This window comes from Serinus canaria, chromosome Z (assembly GCF_022539315.1).
Source record: "Serinus canaria isolate serCan28SL12 chromosome Z, serCan2020, whole genome shotgun sequence".
Taxonomy (NCBI): Eukaryota; Metazoa; Chordata; class Aves; order Passeriformes; family Fringillidae; genus Serinus; species Serinus canaria.
The window spans coordinates 41,828,686-41,847,971 of NC_066343.1; the positions used below are offsets into that span (position 1 = coordinate 41,828,686).

At 37.6% G+C, this 19,286-nt stretch overlaps 1 protein-coding gene across 1 annotated transcript; it reads left to right on the plus strand.

Annotated features, from left to right (window-relative positions):
- Positions 1-388: 388 nt before the first annotated feature.
- Positions 389-6,641, plus strand: RFK (riboflavin kinase). Its single transcript, XM_009093935.4, is given in 5 exon segments — positions 389-691; positions 2,283-2,434; positions 3,820-3,922; positions 4,448-4,540; positions 4,543-6,641. Coding segments are annotated over 5 exon segments (471 nt in total). The 5' UTR covers positions 389-603; the 3' UTR covers positions 4,578-6,641.
- The last annotated feature ends 12,645 nt before the right edge of the window (positions 6,642-19,286 follow it).

Here is a 19,286-nt window from a genome sequence, read left to right on the forward strand (position 1 = left end):
TTCCTGAATGTCTGCTGTGCACTGAAGCATTTTGTCTTTTCTGAGCGAAAAGGTAAATCTAGGGCTACCTAGATAGGGAGCAACAATCCCTATCTACACGCGTGGGCGCGGGGTGCAAGCCTTTCAGGTAAGAGGGTCGGGATGTCGCAGCTGGAGCACAGCAGTCGCTGCTATTACTGCACTGCATAGAAGAAACTGCAGGACTGCCCAGACCCAGCTGCCCTCGGAGTGCCGAGTGTGACGAACCCCGCGGGCAGGAGCAAAGGGCACGGAGGCGGCCCCGACGAGTGACACCACCCCGCTGCGCACGGCAGCGCTCACGGCCCTCAGCAAGCACCGCCTGCCGCGCCGCGCCGCGGCCAGACCGCCGTGCAGCTCCGCCCCGCTGCGGCCGGGACGGCCAACCCTGGCCAGGGAGGGCACGCTGGGCATGCGGCGCGGGCACGTCCACTCCGGAGGGTGGGCAGGAGGCGCGGGGGCGCTGTGTGGCTCGCAGACTTGAGCGGTTCCTCCCCTGTCGTTGGTAGCGCCCCGTGCGGGAGGCGGTGGAGAGCGGCGCAGCGGCACGGCGGGCTCTGGGCGCCGGTACCTCCCCCTCCGCGCATGGCCATGAGGCAGCTGCCGTACTTCTGCCGCGGGGAGGTGGTGAAGGGCTTCGGCAGGGGCTCCAAGGAGCTGGGCATCCCCACCGGTGAGCGGGCGCGGAGGGCACTTTTTCCCGGAACAACACGGGCGGGTTGTCCGCGGGGCTGGGCCCAGCCGTGGGGTTGAGGGTCCGCGCAGGGTCCCTGGAGCGCTCCCGCCGGCGACATGCTGGGCCGGGGGTTCTGCAGCCGGTGTCTGTCGCGCCCCCCGGGACCGTGCTCCTGCCGGGCAGCGGTGCGGCCGCGCTTTGACCAAGCTCGCCTGACCTCGGCGGCCGCCCGGCTGCCCTGAAAAGCTGCGCTTTTGCTATGATTTGTGGTTTACAAAAACGGCCCTGCCTTGTTACCTAATACTGTTTTGCTGGCGCCTTCTTCCCCCTCTCCTGCAGTGCTTAGAGTCTTGCGCCTTCCCTTGTGTTATTCCCTGCAACCCAATCTGTAAAGAGGTTTTCCTGAATCTTGATGTTTGTTTATTTTCTCATCTAGTGATCGTCATGATGTACAGGATGTAGATGAGTGGTGTCACATTCTCGATGCAGTGGTGTAGCAGCCTGAGAAAAATATCCCTTCTCATAAATCTCCGATAGTAATAGGAAAGGGAGTAGGCATTGGGAATCGCTGCAAGGAAGCAGAGTTTGAAACAGAGCAGGTGGGCTTGGCCGACAGAGAATATATTTTCTTATTGCCCATCTCTGCTTCAGATGCCTAAATGCAGGCAGATGAATACTGCAAGAAAATTTTGACTTTTCTCAAGCAGACACTGAAGTCAGTAGTCATATTGTACTACATCTTACAGAGATAAAACTTTATAAGACCACTCTTGTAGTGCTGGATTTCTGACATCTGTTTCTGAGAATGTTTCACGTTTATCTCTTGGTTGTTTACAAATAATGTGTTGGTATTAGAGAACAGGGAAAGGGAGCTGTAACTATCTGTGAGCTTTGGTAAAAATTTGGTAACCATCCATTCTTTCAAATCAGTTTAGTATCTTGTCAAATCAGTTTAATATCAGTCTTGTGTGAAGAGATCTATTCAGCTTGGAAATAGAGGTAGGATAGTAATTTTGAGAGAAGATTCAATTCAGTTAAAAGGAAATTTTATTTTATCGTAACTACATAGTTTTCAAAGGAAATCTCAAGTCCACAGGTGCCTCTGAAAGGGAACTTGTGCAAAACTGACAGATGACTAAACAATGATTACCGTTTCTTCTGCATAGTTTATTTCATCAGTAAATAGTTTACTAATAAATAGTTTGGAGATGCTGTTTTATAGCGTAGAAGAAAGTTGACTTTTTCCCTCTCATTTTTCCTCATGGTAAATTTGTGGTAGTTGTGTTAAGAATGAAATGTTTTCTGGCTGTATGTGTGACGTATTTATTAATTATTACTGCAGAAGAGAAAGAAAACTATACAATACATTGTGTGTGTGTAGGAGATGTAATAACTCTGGTATTGCCACAGTAACTGAATTTTATGAAGCTGTTTTATACTTTGCTGATGATATGTTTCATTATTCCTATCATCACCAGTGTTCTGTTTGTAAATAGTATGTAGGCAGAGTTTGGCTTTTAAGTATTTGAAGATCGTGTTGTATACTTGATTTACACAAATTGACTCACACTTTGTAAAATTTTTACAGCTAACTTTTCTGAGCAAGTAGTTGAAAGCTTTCCATCTGATATTCCTACTGGTATATACTATGGATGGGCCTGTGTTGGAAATGGAGATGTGCATAAAATGGTTTTGAGCATAGGATGGAATCCCTTCTATAAGAATACTAAGAAATCAGTGGTAAGAATTTTGCTTTTTGTGGGATTTTTATTGTAATAAAAGACTGGATGAATTTTAACAAGATACTCAGAATTTGATTGATGAATGGTATCTAGGAATTTGTGTGCCATTAGAAATGCATTTGTTATCTATTTAATATTTATATTCTGAAAAGAATGTACTCTCTGTAACCAGAGAGTATGCAGAGGAAGTTGAATAAAGTTTTGCTTTCTTCTATTCCACCATTTCTTAACTACTTCCAAAATTAAAATATAATAGTACTTGCAATGATGGTTGCTTGGCTTCCTGAGAGCAAATTAAGCATGAAATGGGTAAAAACATTGAGTTTCCTGGTTATGGGACCCTTGCATAAGCTGGAACATGGTAATAATCTATTGTTCTCTGCAATGTATCTGCATTTAATATAGGAGATGTTGGGGCAGCTTAATTTGTAATGAATTTTTAATTAATTCTTCTCTTAAATAATGAAATGGATACATAGGATGCTGCAGCTTAATGTGCTAAATAAATACTTGAAGGCATATAAGGATGTAAGGATGGAGAAGTTAAAATCCTGAGCTGTGACAGCTGTGGGTTTTTTTTGCTCACAGGTGCTGGTGCTTTTCCTGAGTCTTGCAAAGCTCTCTTTTATTTGTTGAAAACAATTTTATTTGTACATAAATCTCTACTTCTAAGTGTTTGTCTTAGGCAAATCTATACTTTAAATTTTTTTTTTGCAGACAGCTTTTCTGAGCAAGTAGTTAAAAGCTTCCCAAATGATAGCTTTGCTGGTAAATAGGTTGGCCTGTTTTGGAGATCAAGATACACATAAAAAAGTTTTGAGTGTCAGGTCTGTGTCTTAGTCTGGACTTGCTCTTTAATTTTATCATTCAGTTCCCTTAGGAGGTAGTTGTAAAAGCTCTCCTCAAAGCAGCTACTTCTATCAAAATCTTCATAGTTATTTTAATGTATTCACTTGTTGATGAAACACTAACATTTCCTGCCTTGGAAATCTTAACTCTGAGAAGTTTTGAAGCACTTCTGATGTCTGGGGGTGTGGGTTTTGGGTTTTTTTTGATTGGTTTGTTGGGTCTTTTTATTTGATTTGGGGGCTTTTTGTTGTTTTGGTTTTGTTGGGTTTTTTTTCATTCCTTTTCTCTTTAAACACTTTTTACTCTTTAAGGAAGTAATTTTTTCAATTCCATGCAGAATGCAATTCTACTTCCTAATACAAACTAAAGCCCTGGCCTTTTAATTTTGGATTATACATGCTATACTAAATGTCCCTTTTATTTTTTTGTCTGTTAAGGAGAATTTGAATATTGGATATTAGGCCTTCATGCTTACAGAGAGAAAAATAAACTCTTAAGCTCATAGTAATTATCCACTTACTTCTCTTCCTTTAGGAAACACACATTATCCACACCTTCAAAGAAGACTTTTATGGAGAAATTCTTAGTATAGTCATAACTGGATACATTCGACCGGAAAAAAACTTTGATTCCTTAGGTCAGTATTGAAGGTCTCCCTCAGACTAGTTTCTTTTTTGCCTTACTCATGCAAGTTCTGTGTCTTCACTCTACCTGCTTCCATCCTGAGATGTTTTACCAGTTAACCTTTAAAATGTCAGTAGAATGTTTTTGTAATTTAAAAACAAAAACACATACTCCCACATCATCTTATGTATCACACTAAAAACCTGCTCTTTTCTTGCGCTTCTCTGAGGAGTAACGTTAAAATCATAGGCTTGCCGTAAAAGTCAAGTGTACTAAACTCTTCTTGAAATGCGGTTTTGTCAGTATTGAAACAGAGCTGCTAATGTGTCTTTTGGCAAACAAAGAGGATAGTGCTGGTAACAGGTATTTAGCATGTTAGAAAAAACATTTTCTAAGCAGAGAATTCTGCCTTTCAGACCTCTAGTTACATTCTACTTCTGTGATTGTTGTTTGATATTTTGTGGTGCCTTATTTACACTTGTTATTGTATTCAGAATACAAAACAATTTTTAAATATCCCTATTTTTACCTTTTTCAGATGCACTCATTTCAGCAATTCAGGAAGACATTGAAGAAGCAAAAAGACAGCTAGATCTACCAGAACATCTTAAACTCAAAGAAGATAACTTTTTCATCTGCCAGAAGGCAAAATAGTAAACAATCGCTGAGAAAAACCAAACAGCCTTTTTTTTCTTTTTTTTTTAATTATTGAATTTCTTTCTTTCTTTCTTTTATATTATTTTTTCCCCTGTCATGGAGCTTTTGTATTTGCACTGCTCTCCTAGATACTTTTGTGTCAAATGTGTGTTAGGTGACTGAGATCAGAACCAACCATACAAGATGACTTCAGTTTTCTTTGGTTAAGTCATCATTAGCGCAGTCATACAAAAGAGCTAGGAGGCTGTACTACCTGTTTACAGATAAACAATATACGATGTATCCTGATGTTACCAGGTCTTTGGAGATCAGAGCGCATTTAGAACTTGACCAAAGTTAATTGTAATCGTGAGGTGTGGTTGGCTCATTTAATGAAGAATGTCTGTTCTTAACATAATCTTGACCCATTTTCTATGTCATTCTTAGATCTGAGTATTAGCTTAGAAAATGTTGGTGTTGATTGACTCAGAAAATTCCTGTGGTTAGATTTGATTAGATAACAATAGCAAGATTAATTCCCTATAGTTCTTGCTTTTTTAGACGCTACACAGCTGTTATGGTTGAAGCTATTTTAATTGAAATTATTTATTTTAAGTTTATTTGAAATTGAAGAAATTGCTGTTGCTCATTATGTTGCTAGAATTTGAACTATATCTTGACTGAACATATGATAACATATGATTGTGTAGTTTAATTCTGAAGAGGTGTTTCACTTAATTTCAAAAAAATGAGTAAAAGTGTGAAAGCTGATAAACTTTAAGGTTCAGGCATAAAAGATACAGAAACAATATAACAAGACTGCTGCTCATTGCACCTTAAAGGAAAATAGGTAGTGAGACACAGATTTGCATTTTATGTGCTGCTGGTATTTTTGATAGGAAAATCTTGAGGTTATTTACTGCACTGGCAATAAAATGTCTGACTTCAAGACTGGCTTATTGTAAGGCACAGAAAAATCTCATTAACACTCTGCACTAAATGCAGGTAAGAGCCAAGGTTTTGGCAGATCAAGTAGATAAATACATGAATGAAAACCTTTGGGGATTTATTACGTAGTGTATCAACACTGTAAAGAATATTGGTTATTTTTTAAAACTAGTTGCTGACAGTCCTACTCTGAAATATGGGGATACAAGTGAGGGTTGGACTAGATGATCTCTGAAGGTCCCTTACAATCCTAACTATTCTGTGATAGATTAGTGGAAGGAGTACAGTGAGAGTTGATGGTAATTTGAAAAATACTTTGAAAAAGTACCTCCTTAAATATGTCTCAGCTGTGATTCTCTGTCTGAGCTATGATATTCAATACGGAGCGCACAGTCTCTCTAGTGAAGTTTGATGAATTTCCTCCTAGGATTTTTCTAATCCTACTTTTCACTCTAGAATTTGAAAGAGTTTTAGCAAGGTAGCTGTTTTGGTCTTTGTGGCAGGTGCTGTCAAGATGATAGTTTCACTTCATATTGCTTTAAATTGTAGTAACATTAAAATCATATCTTTTACTACTCATTGTAGAGAATAAACAGAAGCCACACTAGTCAACAGAGAATGCTGTCAGCATGAGATTGTTGTTCATCGTGGTACTGTAGCTAAACACTCATAGCTGCCTTTAAAATTGATTTTTGCCAGTGATGTCTTGGGTTGTTGTGGAAACTATGGTGCCTTAGCCTGTTCTGTGTAAGACTTTTCTGTATCTGCTAATACATGCCACTATCAAAAATTCAACTCTTCATTTGATTGTAGAACTGCTGTGCTATGGATAAAGAACAGTAACAAAGGGAAAACTTGAAAGACTTACCTTGCTCTCAAATCCTAGCTGAGGTATGATATATGGATACACTGAACTAAGAAACTGCTCTCTATGTGTTTGTCTTTAAAGAGAGTGTGCTAGTACATTCATTTGGCTGAGTGTACCCGACCATGTTATTTAAGAGAAAATGTTATACATCACTCTTTAAGCTCAATACATAATTTCTGGCACAGTATAAAATTTATTTTGTATTATGTACAAGTAGCTGTATTTTGGTTGATGTTGTTGCACTGTACTATTACTAAAGAAATTGTAATTGACAAAGTTATCCTTCTTGTCTTGGATTTCCTTTCCTTTGCCACTCCTAGCAATGTTACTTGTTTCAGTTTTAGGCAAGGCTTTATGGGGGTGACTGCCGTATTTTGAACTTCTATATCTTCACATGATTTTGTATTCCCCTTTGTTACTGAAGGTGCAATGATGTAATCCACAGAACAATGTCAAAGTTACAGGGTGATCCTGAGGTCTTTAGGAGTATCTAACACACACACAAAAAAAATCCACTCAAGAATTATGGCTTAAAAATTAGCCCTTCTCAAAATTAATTCATTTGTAAAGATAAGTCTTAAGTGGTTAACAGCTCTAGAACTGTTTATTATCAAAAACGTCAAGGAGCTGTTTTAAGGCTCAGTCTATCATTGTAGCAATCAGACCATGCTGACAACAAATAACAGCACTTCTGTGCACTTCTGTGTGAAGACTTTGTTCTTCATAGCAAGGGGGTATAAAGAGCATCCTCCTCTAGTATTATGCATCCAGCAATGCTAAAAGAGTGCTTTGTTGTGTCCCTTTAAGGTAGATTACCTGCTGAGTGCTATTTATTCCCCTTGGCATTGTTTGAAAGTGCTGAACCTCTTTAAAAGATAAGTGGAAAAATTCTGTTGTAAATGCTCTCTGCTTTTTCAGTTCCCTATAGCCCAAGAAGATCCTAAAGGAGACAGAAGTAGTCCTTTTTGCCAGTGTACTTCTGGACATATTTCATTTCGCATAAATTCAAACTCTCTGTTTGTGATTAAACACTATTTAAACCATTGGAATTAGATTAATTAGGTGGTGATGATATATAGAATATTTCTGATATTTTTTAAACAAATGAGGAATACTGTGGAGGTACTTGGCGGAAGAACTCATGTCATAAATGCAGTTCCATTGGGAAAACTTACTAGAAGATTATGACAAAAACCATCAGCTTTGGGGAACACAGATGCACCAGATGATACCTACAAGTCTGGGTATAAGAGCTAGTGTATTATGAATTGCTTTCTAACTATAATTCCATCATAGTAAACTATTGGCACCCATCCAGTGGCATTATTTAATTCTTGTTTATCCCTGTGTTTTGGTAGTGATTGGCATGGTTCTTGGTAAAAGTGCAAGGGCACTATGTGAGTGGATGGTTGTAGTAGTTACAAATGCATTCACATGCATATTGGCAAAGGATTTGCTCTCTAAAGAGTGGACAGAAATACATTTTCCTAAAGCAGTATGCATCTGAAAGCTTGCAAAATAGTCAGTTAAAGCTTTAGAAAAACTGCCCTTGTCACATTTTAGGAACCATGCCCTTGTCATGGTTTTTGTTGTCCTAAGTCTCGAGCTCAGTGTGCTAGGAAAGTGTTAAATACAGTGCAGTAATTCTGTAAGAAAGACACCATAGAAAATCCATAAAATAGTAAGAATTTCTCTAAAACTCTGATTTCCATCCTATTCACACACATCTTCCTTGCCCCCCAGAAGTCCGTTTTGAAATATACAATTGAACTGTTGCCATCTTATCCCATATATGCTATGTCTTCATCTCCAGTCTCAATCACTTCATGTTCCTGCAGGAGTTGCTTATGTGGGAACGAAAGGCTTCAGATTGATTTACAGTCTTATATACTCTCCTCCATTAACAGCTGTGCATTTGCCTTGCTTTATTCTCCAGATCCATGGTTCCAAGTAAAAGGAAAGCCAAATAAGCTGGTAAGGAAGTAAGTGATTTGGATTTTCCTCTCTGGTGGTAGAATGGATTATAGTACGCAGTCATAACAGCAATTTTAAAAACTGAAATTATGTGAACTTGAGTAGGAGGAGCCTTTGTTTTAAATGACCTGGTGAGTAATTTAAATCAAAGTGTAGGTTAGAGTGCCATTTTTAATGTTTTGGAGATACTGTCTTACCCTTCCGATACTACAGTGGTATTCTCATAGCTGTGGTTATATAAGACTAAAGAAAAGGGAGATGGTAGGGCAGCTATACGGTTTTTTATTAGGTTAAGAATAGTCAGAGGCAGAGAAGCTAACAAGGACACAAATACAACTCACTTCTAACCTTAGGCTAGAAACACAAAACTCTCAAACATTTTTAAGTTTAGAAAAAAATTGCAGAGTGCTTGTGTGCCCGGAGCCTGCTTTTCCCGGTTGTATCCGTTTGGTTTAATAATTTTTTTCACTCCACAAATCTGTGTGTGAGATGCTATAGGTGTTTCAAAGCCAATGAGGTAGTTTTGGCATGATGATACTATCATTGAAATAGGTACTTTCTAGTCAAGTGTTTTATAAAAGCACAGATGTTTTTAAAAATGTAGTAGGAAAGATGACATGTTGCGAATCAGCTTCCAGTAAGCCTGGCCTGTTCCGGTGCAGAGGCATTATGTTGTGTGCTTTCAGCTCAGCCTCACACTTTGGCTTTTTTCTGCTTTTCAATTTAAATGTCAGCGTAACCAGTCATAAAGCCCTTAAATGCCAATACTGCTCTTTTGCCAGGTCATACCTTGGGATTTTTGCTATAATTAAAGCAACCTGGGCTGTCTGCCAGTTTGAAGTCAACACAGCAGGGTGGGCAGCAGCCTTCTTCACTGCACAGTGGCATGTTAGCTGGACACAAGAGAAATATCAAAAGACAGCCTATCCCTACAGAAAATTCTCCATTGTTCACATTGTGTTCTATAGTTAAAAGTTCAGTGTACAAATTACAGGAAAAATACCTCCAAGTGGTCACCTGTTATCCTCGTGCCTCTTGGACTTTGTATTCATCTGCAAAACAGCCTGAGTTGCACATTACACCCAGTAAACTTTATCTGTATGCACAAGGTACACACCCAAATGCTCTCTTTCCTAGGAAAAAAGTTAAGACAATATCACAACACAAAAAAAAGTCATCTAACTTCCTTTCAAATATACACTGAGCACTTTTGTTTGTTTTCACAAAGAATCACATGTGAGATCTCTAGCAGGAAAAGGTCTGAATTAAAAAAAATTGAATGCTGAGCCTCATCTTGAAACTCTGTGTACCTACAAAGCAGATTTTGTTGGTTTTTTGAAATTTGTGAAACAGCTCTTCATGTACTGCAAGGACTGTGATGGACTTTTGCCTTTTTTCTTTTTCCATGTTATCATCATTCTATCATCTGCTCTGAAGAGGGATCCCAGAGAATTTGCCAAGTCCTGGCAGGGTTATATAATGCACATAAGAGAAGAAGTATGCAGACTGTCAGGGCAAATGTGGAACAGGAAACCCTGGCTGAAGTGCTGACACCAGCAAAATGTCAGCTGTTACAGCCTGTGCTGCATAATTGAGGGTCTGAAAGGAAGAGTGAGCAATGGACAGATATAAATATCTTGGTCAGTAAGCTATACTAAACACATTTAATACTTCTATTTGATGTGCTTCATTGACTTTTTAACTTTGTTCAAGGAAATAAATTGACACAGACATTTAGTGTGAGAAACTATTGGCCATTCTCTCCTCTAAGCTGATTGCTCAGCTTTCTTATTTGCTCTTGTCAGCTCCGGTTTCTCCTGGCAGCCACAGCTAACTGTGGTTAAAAGGGGGGACCTTTAAGGGCAAGCGAACCAGGTGTCTGCCTCTCACAGTGATGTCAAAGACAAAAGAAAAGCAGAGTGGGACGCCCAAAACTTGAAGTCAGTTTCAGTGAGCTACAAGAGCATCCAGGAGCTGGACTGCACCTCTCTGGAGTCACCCTGCCATGGAGTCACCTCAACGCAGACGTAGTGGAGCAAGATGAGCCAGAAGACGCTGGCTTGAGCAGGAGGATGTAGTGGGGCAGGAAGGAAAAGCAGTAATTCAGGTCCCTGAGATAGGAAACAGTCATCTAAATCACTTTGTCGAGGTGCAGCGTATTTTCTTGGATGTTGGTGAGGACGTCTGATTGAAGAGCTGCTGGCAAATTTTTGTGAGAGGTAGAAATCAGGATTGTTAGAAAGGGCTGCAGTTAAGGCAAGTATCCAGCACATGGGAGCCCAAAACCTCATCCTCACTCTTACACTTTTTTTTTCTATTTCTCCTTTCTGAAGTGTTGAAATCCTTTTCAGCTGACCATACCAGCCAGTCAGGCGAGGAAAAATAATGGCTACAGATGCGCAGTATCTTGACTAGTTTCAAGGTCTCCCTTTTCAGAGATTATAGTGCAAATACAAGATTAGTGCATCTTTATAGTCAGAGTGTTAGCAAAATTATTACAGACTACCCTAGGAAAAAAAAAAAAAACCAGTACTATTCAGTATGGTCTGTCCCACTAACTCATTCTGCCTTCTGAACTTCAGCCTAGTGCAGGTGGAGAGGTGTGCCTCATCTCCAGCTGCCAGGGGCTGCAGAGGCCACTCCAGTGCTCCATGATTTCTTGAAGAAAGCTTCGACTAGCCTCTTTATTTTATCTATTTATTAGTTAAATATTTAGGTATGGATTAGTAGTACCACTAGCTACTCCACTAGCAGAGTGAAGAACAAGAAACACAAAGACTTTTTAAAATGCCTTTTCCATTTTCCTGTAAGTTTCATCCTTCTTGGGGAGAATGATAATTTTGTTCTGCTTTCCTTAGCTGTTTTCAGTGGAAGGATGTGGATGTCTTGAAAGGCTTCTTGCACTGGCAAGGTCCTAAGAGTTTAGCTGACTTCTTTCTCTCACTGACATTTTTCTTTCTTGCTGAAGATCCATTTTTCTACAGGACAGATTAAAACATGCAGCAGCCCAGTCTGTCTCAATGTCCCTGGGGCTAGAGTGTAGTCCAAGCCTCTCTCAAGCCTCTACATGTACCTAGCTGTGCTAGCACACAAATATTTTACCTTGCTTATACACTTAACTGTCAAAGCAGCTTGCTGATGACCTCTTATCACTCTCATGAGATGCAAAAATTCACTTTCTCCAGACTTTGAGAGACAATTTTCTAGCTTCATATTTTTTCATTACTATTATTGAACAAATTTTTGCAGAGTATCCTACTTGGTGTCATCTCAAAGAATATAAGGAATAGTCTAAGAAAGCTAGATGTTTGATCTTAACTTTGTTGAGTTGAGCAGTACTCACATTTTCTATTCTTCTATCCCCACTGTTTTGTAAATCCTTAAGTTTTTTTCCCATTTTAGACACTGATCATTTGGCATGCTCTGAAAAACTGTTGAGTAGTTGATGGTATATTGGACAGCCATATAGTTTTAAGGAATGTGTTTCACTTTACTCCAAAACCCTAGCTGAAGTAAAGACCCTTCTCTTTCTGTTGTCTGCCTGCAGTTGGACATCCTCCATTCTGTTGTCAGAGATTTCTAAAATCTATGTAATATATAGTAGTTCTCATTTTTCTTCTTTGCATTTACCTACTTTACCCTGGCTTATGTTTCATTTAATTTCAGTCTAGTTTTAAAAATTTACTCTCGTTAAAGAAGAACTAAACCAAAAGCATAGCTGAATTACAGTTAAAATTAACCTTGGTCCTGATAAGGTAATGGTTGTAATAGAAAGAAAAATAGCAATAAAATAGGCTTCTTATCTTGTTATATTGAGAATAGATTAAGTACTGCTGAAGAATACAATTTCAAGAACATCTAAAGTCTTGCAAGTAAAAACAAAGTTTTTTTTTAAGGTAAAGTACAGGCTCCCTGCCTTTAATATTTGCTCCTTTAGCAGCTTTTGTTGTTTTCTGTAATGGTTGCCAGCCACCTGCAGAGGGGAATGTACACAAGCAGGTGGTCTTAATATGCTTCACAAGTGGCAGCTTATAATGTTACAATCAGATATAAATTTTTAAATGCCTCAATTTATACACTTCTGTTGCCAACAAAAGGAGTGGATTACACTTTCTTTTATTTAAAACCTTTTTTTTAATGTATAAATCTTCGTAGAATGAGCAGTTGTGATACACAAGATTTTCTTACTGAAATCTGTGCAGGGCATTACTTCTAGTAATATAACTGGAGGTTCCCCCCAAACAGACTCACAAAGTTGCAAAGAAAATCAGTCATAAAAAGGTAAAATGTTTATCTTTGGCCTTTGAACCACTGCTAAATGAAAACCGCAAATGACTGGGTTTAGTCATATAAAGATCTTTACTTGTCAGTTAATATTTTACTCAGGAAAGTATGACAGGTTGTTGCAAAAATGCTGCAGGAGAACTAATTAATTAATAACAGAGTTTCTTGCCTTCATGGGAAGACTGCCACTTTGGAGACTTCATCTCTTCTGCATCTCCTGCGCCTGGTCCTTGCATAAAAACAAGTCTTATGTAAACACAAATGCTTACTCATGTCTTGTTGTTGAACTGTTTTGTTGTACTTTTTTCTGGTCTAATGTCTACTTCCATGCTGTACTTGAGGATCCTGTAAGTCTCTGTTTAAAAATTTCAGTCTGTAGCTCTTCTGGTTTAAAGTGAAACATGTAGAAGTCTCCCCTGCTTATGATGTGTGAATCTGAAATTTTTATGGAATCATGGGTCAGAGGCTACTGTAAACTAATCATATTCTATAAATGGAGCATTTACTCCAGATGAACCACTCACTAGATTATTGTTATGCTCCTGTGGATTTTTAAAGACAAATATTTACTGTTTCAGACCTTCGGAGCTGGTTTTACCAATATGTGTACTTTCTTGGTTGGTGTTTGTTTCTTTGGGCATTTCTATATACTTTCTTTCACCTAAACTTAAACATCTTCTCTTTAAAAATCCTGTTCAGGCCAGGCTGTGCCTCATAATGTCACATTGACTCTTGCAACTGTGTCTACTTTATGACTACTTTGTCATACATCCAGCTCATCTCCTCTATTTCTGGAAACCAAGAAACTGATCACAATATGCCATTTCTTGAGCTAAGGCTTAATTAATTTAAGAAGCTACTGTTGTGCTCTACCCATTCAGTCTATTCCAGCACTAAAAATCTTCATAGTTCTTGGAAATCTTAGGTACCAAACTTGAAAATTGCTACAGGATTTGTTAATGGGAAGACAGTAATAGCCTTCCAAATGGTCACAGAGATCTCATTACTGATGAGTTGTAGGTGTAGGTGACTAGGTCTGATGGCACTATGAATACATCCTTTTTTTAGACCTTTATTTTTTTCAGATACCTCCATGAAAGCACACAAAATGGGTGACAAGGAAACACCTTTAGTCTAATTTAATGCAATTCTGAGCTGGAAAAATTAAGTCCCCAGTCCCCAAATCTGCCCATACTTCCTGCGCTAATCTTTTTTCCATTGAAACATACCTTCAATCAGAACTGGTTTTTTAGCTGTGATTTTTTTCTGTACTCTGCAGGGTTTTATCACAGTCTGATCATAGATATTTTTATTGTAAATCGTGGAATTTTTTCTTTTGTTGTTTGGGGTTTTTTTCTCTGTGCAGAAATATATCTCACAGGATGACTCCAATTTCATTCTAGGAAAAAATCCTAGTCTGTCATATCCTGATATTCTACTACACCACAAGCTAAAAATAGGTTAATAGCAAAGGAAATCATCACCTCTTTCTGCAACAGCAGTTTTCTTTGAAGCCTCCTAAGTGAAAGTTGGTTCCAAGTGACTAGAGAGATTTGTCCAGATTACAGCTGGAGGTGTTCCACCTGCAGGCACATTTGAGACAGAACTCAGAAGAGTCACATGGAGAAAAAGAAAAGCATGGTCGTGTTTCTGTGTTTTGGGTAAACATTTATGCTTCCATGTGCCTACAGCAATTCTTTTTTGAAGCTAGTACTGCCACATTTGGTATCTTCTGCAAAGCCAGATTCTATGAATTTTTTTTACCTTTTCTGCTAGGATCACGAGGTTATTCATTCGCTCATAAAAGTGCTTCAAATGTGTACTGCTGCTTTATGGGTTTTACCTGTTTAAAATTGAATGTCAGTTCCCCTGCCAACAAGGAACATTTGCTCTTTTTTATACTCTGCACAACAGAACAGTAATAGAATTCAGAGTTAGATACATGACAGGAGTGAATGACTGGGTGTGTGAAGTAACAACAGAGATCAGAAAATACTCCAGACCAGTATTAATGGGGAAAAGTACACATGAAATTAGGTGGACCAAGAAAAACTGAAATAAGTCCTGGAATGGTCAACTGCACGCACATGTCCTGTCACATTTTCAAGCACTCAGTGAGAATTTCAGCTGATGTTTCTTTGTGTGTCTATTTTTCATGTAGTAGAAACAATAGAAATAATTACATTTTTTGATGCTCTTTCAAATAGTTCTAGTGACGTCCAATAACCTATACATCTAAGCATTCTTAAAAATCCCCTACTGTTAATTTCACATTATGATTAATGTGTATATTTTATGGCTTCAAATACCTTGTTGTAAGTAAACATCAAAGTCTTAAAATTCAGAATTATTTTGTTGGGAAATAAGTAAGGCTGACTGTTTTGTGCCTGAAGTGATTATTTAGCTGCCTGAAGTGTAATATGCCTTGTAATTCAGCAAATTATAAATTAATAATTAAAAAGTAATGTTATGGCAGTGTAAAATGTTTCCTAGTAGAAGTCTTATTTTTAAATGCGAGGAAGTAGTAATTTTCTTGATTTGTCCCTTCTGATGTAATACTGTTTCTGAGATGCTATTCAGCCAGGTATGAGGACTATGTGTTCATTTTGCCTTACTCATAATTTGCAGTATTTAATAGTATTCATCTCTCTAAAAAGTGTATTTTAAATAAATTCAGTGTTCATACTTAAACAGTTTTATTTTTGTCTGTATATAGATCTCTTTCAAAATATATCTCAAGGCTGAAATGTTCAGGAAGCAATTTTACACTTATCTCCCATAACCAGCTTTTAGAAATACCCACTCCTGTGACGTTCTTACGAAAGTCTTTCCTTCAATCTTGATTTTTTTTTTTAAAGTTTTCATACTGAAGTAAATGAAACTGAAGTGTGCAGTGGTAATTAAAAGCATCAAGCATCCCAAGGGTACTAAGATGCCTCAGTTTAGGTAGCTGGTTTAGCCCCGATAGATAGGAGGTAGGTTAAATTTGCCCTCAGTACTTTTGTTCTCTATACTTTCAGGGCTTTTATCCAATGCAGATGCATGTGTATTTATTAATATTTTTAAAGTAAGTTGCATGGGATTTGAAAGGCTTACAAAGAAATGAATTATTTCAATTATGTAAAGTAATTGCTATCCTCAGATAAAATTAACTGCCTGTATGGGTCAGTAAGTGACACATAGGCTTCTGAACTGTCAAGCAAATTGAAGTTGCCACATGCCACCCTGAATAAGACAAAAAGTCTGGGGAATATTGTGTGCTATTGTGAGATTGAAACTGCCAACATAACACATACTTGCAGTGGCAAATATATACTGTGAAGAAACCTTTATAAGGAGGTACAAAAGGTAATCTCTAAAAGGTCTCTAAAACCTCTTAATTTTAAATGTAGAGATATTTGTTTTTAAACAAGTAAACTCCCAAAGTATAATAAGAAATGTGTCTGTTATTTGGTTTCTTGTTACCTGCCATTACCTGGAATCTATTTTATTCTTGACATATGTAGAACTCATAAACTCATACCACAGTGCCATGAATTATTTATTGTGCTGTAATTATTATACTCAATTTCCCTTCAAAACAATTTGATTCCTTAGAGTATGGTATGACCCAATAAGGAAATATAAAGGAGTTTAATTTTCCTCTGGTGAAATTCAGAGTGAAATTTTTTTTTTAAAATGTGATTAGATAAAACTGAAAAATATCCCTATGACATCTCACTGTAGCAAAGAAACATGCACCAAATACTGAAATGCTTTATTAATGTAAAAAAAAGCCCAAGCCCCCCTCAATTTATGTGGGTTTGACACATTAATCCTTTTAATATCCAGATAATACAATATTACATGTATGTATATTTGCATTAACTCTGAACTGACTAATATACCTTTGGGAGCTACAATGTTTTTTTAGTTGCATAAGCAGCAGAGAAGTGAAATACTTCAAATTTTTGAGGGAAAATAAAGAACTTGTCTTAAATAAAACCTTTTAGATGTAAGAGATTGTTGGTGGTTTGTGGTTTTTTTTTTTAATCATATATTTTGAAGTATCAGCTATTTATTTTAATTTTGTATTATACAGTATATAGTAAATATATGACATTATACTTCTTATTATAGTATGCAGGGAATAGCATATCAATTTATTTTTTAATAGATGTCAAATATTAAAACTTACTTCTGTGTTTTGGCTCAAAATAGAGTAATATTAGGAGACTAGCAGGCATAATCTGCATTCTGCTTTGTGCAACATTTGATCCAGGACTTTAACATTAAAAAGAGGAGTAGCCACTCATAGGATTGAGTTGTGAATTTGGAGAGCCTTGTGAGTACTTGATCAGCATTAAAGACAGATGTCCTCCAATGTTGCTGCTCTTTTTCTTCCCTCACATTGATTTCTCCAATTGTGTCTCATGTATGGGAGACCACATTATTAACCGGCATAACTGGGTTATAGTCTAAAATTTTAAATAAAGGAGTTTATTTAATTTTTAAAATTCTGTAGTGAAAATAGCTGTTCACTTTCTTAGTTTTCTTCTCACATCCTCTTCTTCTGCTTTGTGGAAATGAAGAGAGGAAACTACTCCACTGAAAGCCCAAAAAGCAACTTATAACAACAGGTGAGGGAGAAAAGGATTTAGATGATTAAGAGTTATAGGTAGTCATCTTTTCCTGCACATGCATGGGACATTTCTTCTGGATCTTGAAACCACAATAATTTTGTGGTGTAAGAGACCCATTTCTCAGCCATCTCCTGCTTAGATCCTGGTAAATGTGATTGTCCTCATAAAGTTTAATGTTCTACATGCTTAAGTGTTATAGGTATGCATAGTTATTTAAACCTTTAGAAGGTAGGAAAAATCCAAGTATTTTGTTTATAGTAGCCAATTCAGAGCTGTCTCAATATTATGTCATGTTTTGAAAATTACTGACATTTTGGAAATAACATGTCAGCTTATAAGAAGGGTGCTAGGTGAGCACTATTGTTTAATGTGTTAGAAGACCACAGCAGAAGTAGTTGGAAAAACCACTATATTCAGTCATGAATAACCAATCCCTTCCTTTCTTGATAATAGTATTCCCAGAAACTGGGCAGGACATAAGAAGTTTATTGCCTCAGTCAAAGGAGATTTTTATTGTGTGCTATAGAGTCCCATAATGTATTCAAACCACTGAACTTCCTTGGGCCTTCCTCAAACCTATATATGTTCAGTACTCTTAGTCCACAAATGGACAATTCTTAAAAGTAAAGGTTTTTATTTGCAGTTCTGCTTCCTTGCTCCAAGCTCAGAAACCTTATGTCTCAGAGGAGATGGTGGTGTGCCCTAGGTGTATCTGGTATGCTGGATACCATCTGTCCAGTTCTGCACACCCTTACTGCCTTCCAGACCTCAAGCTGCATCTGCTTCTGTCGCTCACACTTCTCCTGATGTGGAATGGCAGAGAGATACATGGTGACCTTTGTCATCATAGCAGAGTTTCTTTCTCAGCTAAATTGTTCCTTTAGATGATGGGCTGTTGTGGTGTGGGGCTGCTTGTGTCGGGTGCTCTGCAATGTGCCAAAGGTGTTTGGGTCAGTTACCTTGTGTCTCTACATTATGGCAGAAGTAGCAGAGTTAGCAGTGGTAGGAATAGCACATACTGAAAACCAAGAAAAAATAAGTCTTATGCTTGGGGAAATTGTGCAAGTCTGTAAGGCTCTAACTGGGATGAGCATTAGCTTTATAGTACATAATTTATTTTATTAATCCAGGCAAAAGGTCACATGAATTCAGGGAATCGTACAGTAGGGAGGTATTCCCTCACATAAGTGCAGACTTGTTTGATTTTTAAATGAAACCAGGTATGTATACTCAACTAAAGTACATCCAGCAGGTATGCTGTTATATTCTCTGATCTGATTCTGCCTTTGAAACTTTCTAGCTCCATTTATGAGTTTCTAGGTGTTCACTTCCAGTAAAAGCTATAGTAAATTTTGTCCCATTTTCATGAGAACTCAGCTTCAAGAATACGACAACTTGTAAGTAAAAGAAGAGATAATGTGCCATCAGGAATGAATTTTTGCAAATAATCTGCGTTCTGGTGTAAATTGTAGAAAATTATATACACTAAATACTACAAGTATATTTCACCACTGAACATTTATTTTCCATAAAAGTCTGAAGTTGAGCATGATGTAAAATACTGCAATTAAATATTACATTGTATAATTATCAAACATTGAGCAGAGGTTTACATGCAGTGCTTGAGCAGTATTTTGCTTATATTTCTGATGGCTCACTTTATTAAAGCCTAGAACATTATTGATCTAATTATTTATTAATTTTAAAAGCAGAGTCAGAAGAAAATGTAGGTGTGTAAAATATTCAGCTAGGTTAAGATAATGGTGGCTCAGACAAAAATAATTTGAATCAGTGAGAAATGTAAAATAAAAATTTGCATATGTGAGCCCATGTATGAGGAAATAATATGAGCAGATGCAGTGCAGCCTACACAATGCACATAACTATTGTGTCTGTATCTTTGGAAGCAACAGATTTTATTACCATAAGATAAATTTTAATATCTTGTATTTTTAAAACAAATACTGCATAGTGGCACCTGCTGAAGTGGTTTCAGGAGTATATATGAAATTTTCTGTATTATAGAGTAAATTTATTTCTATGCT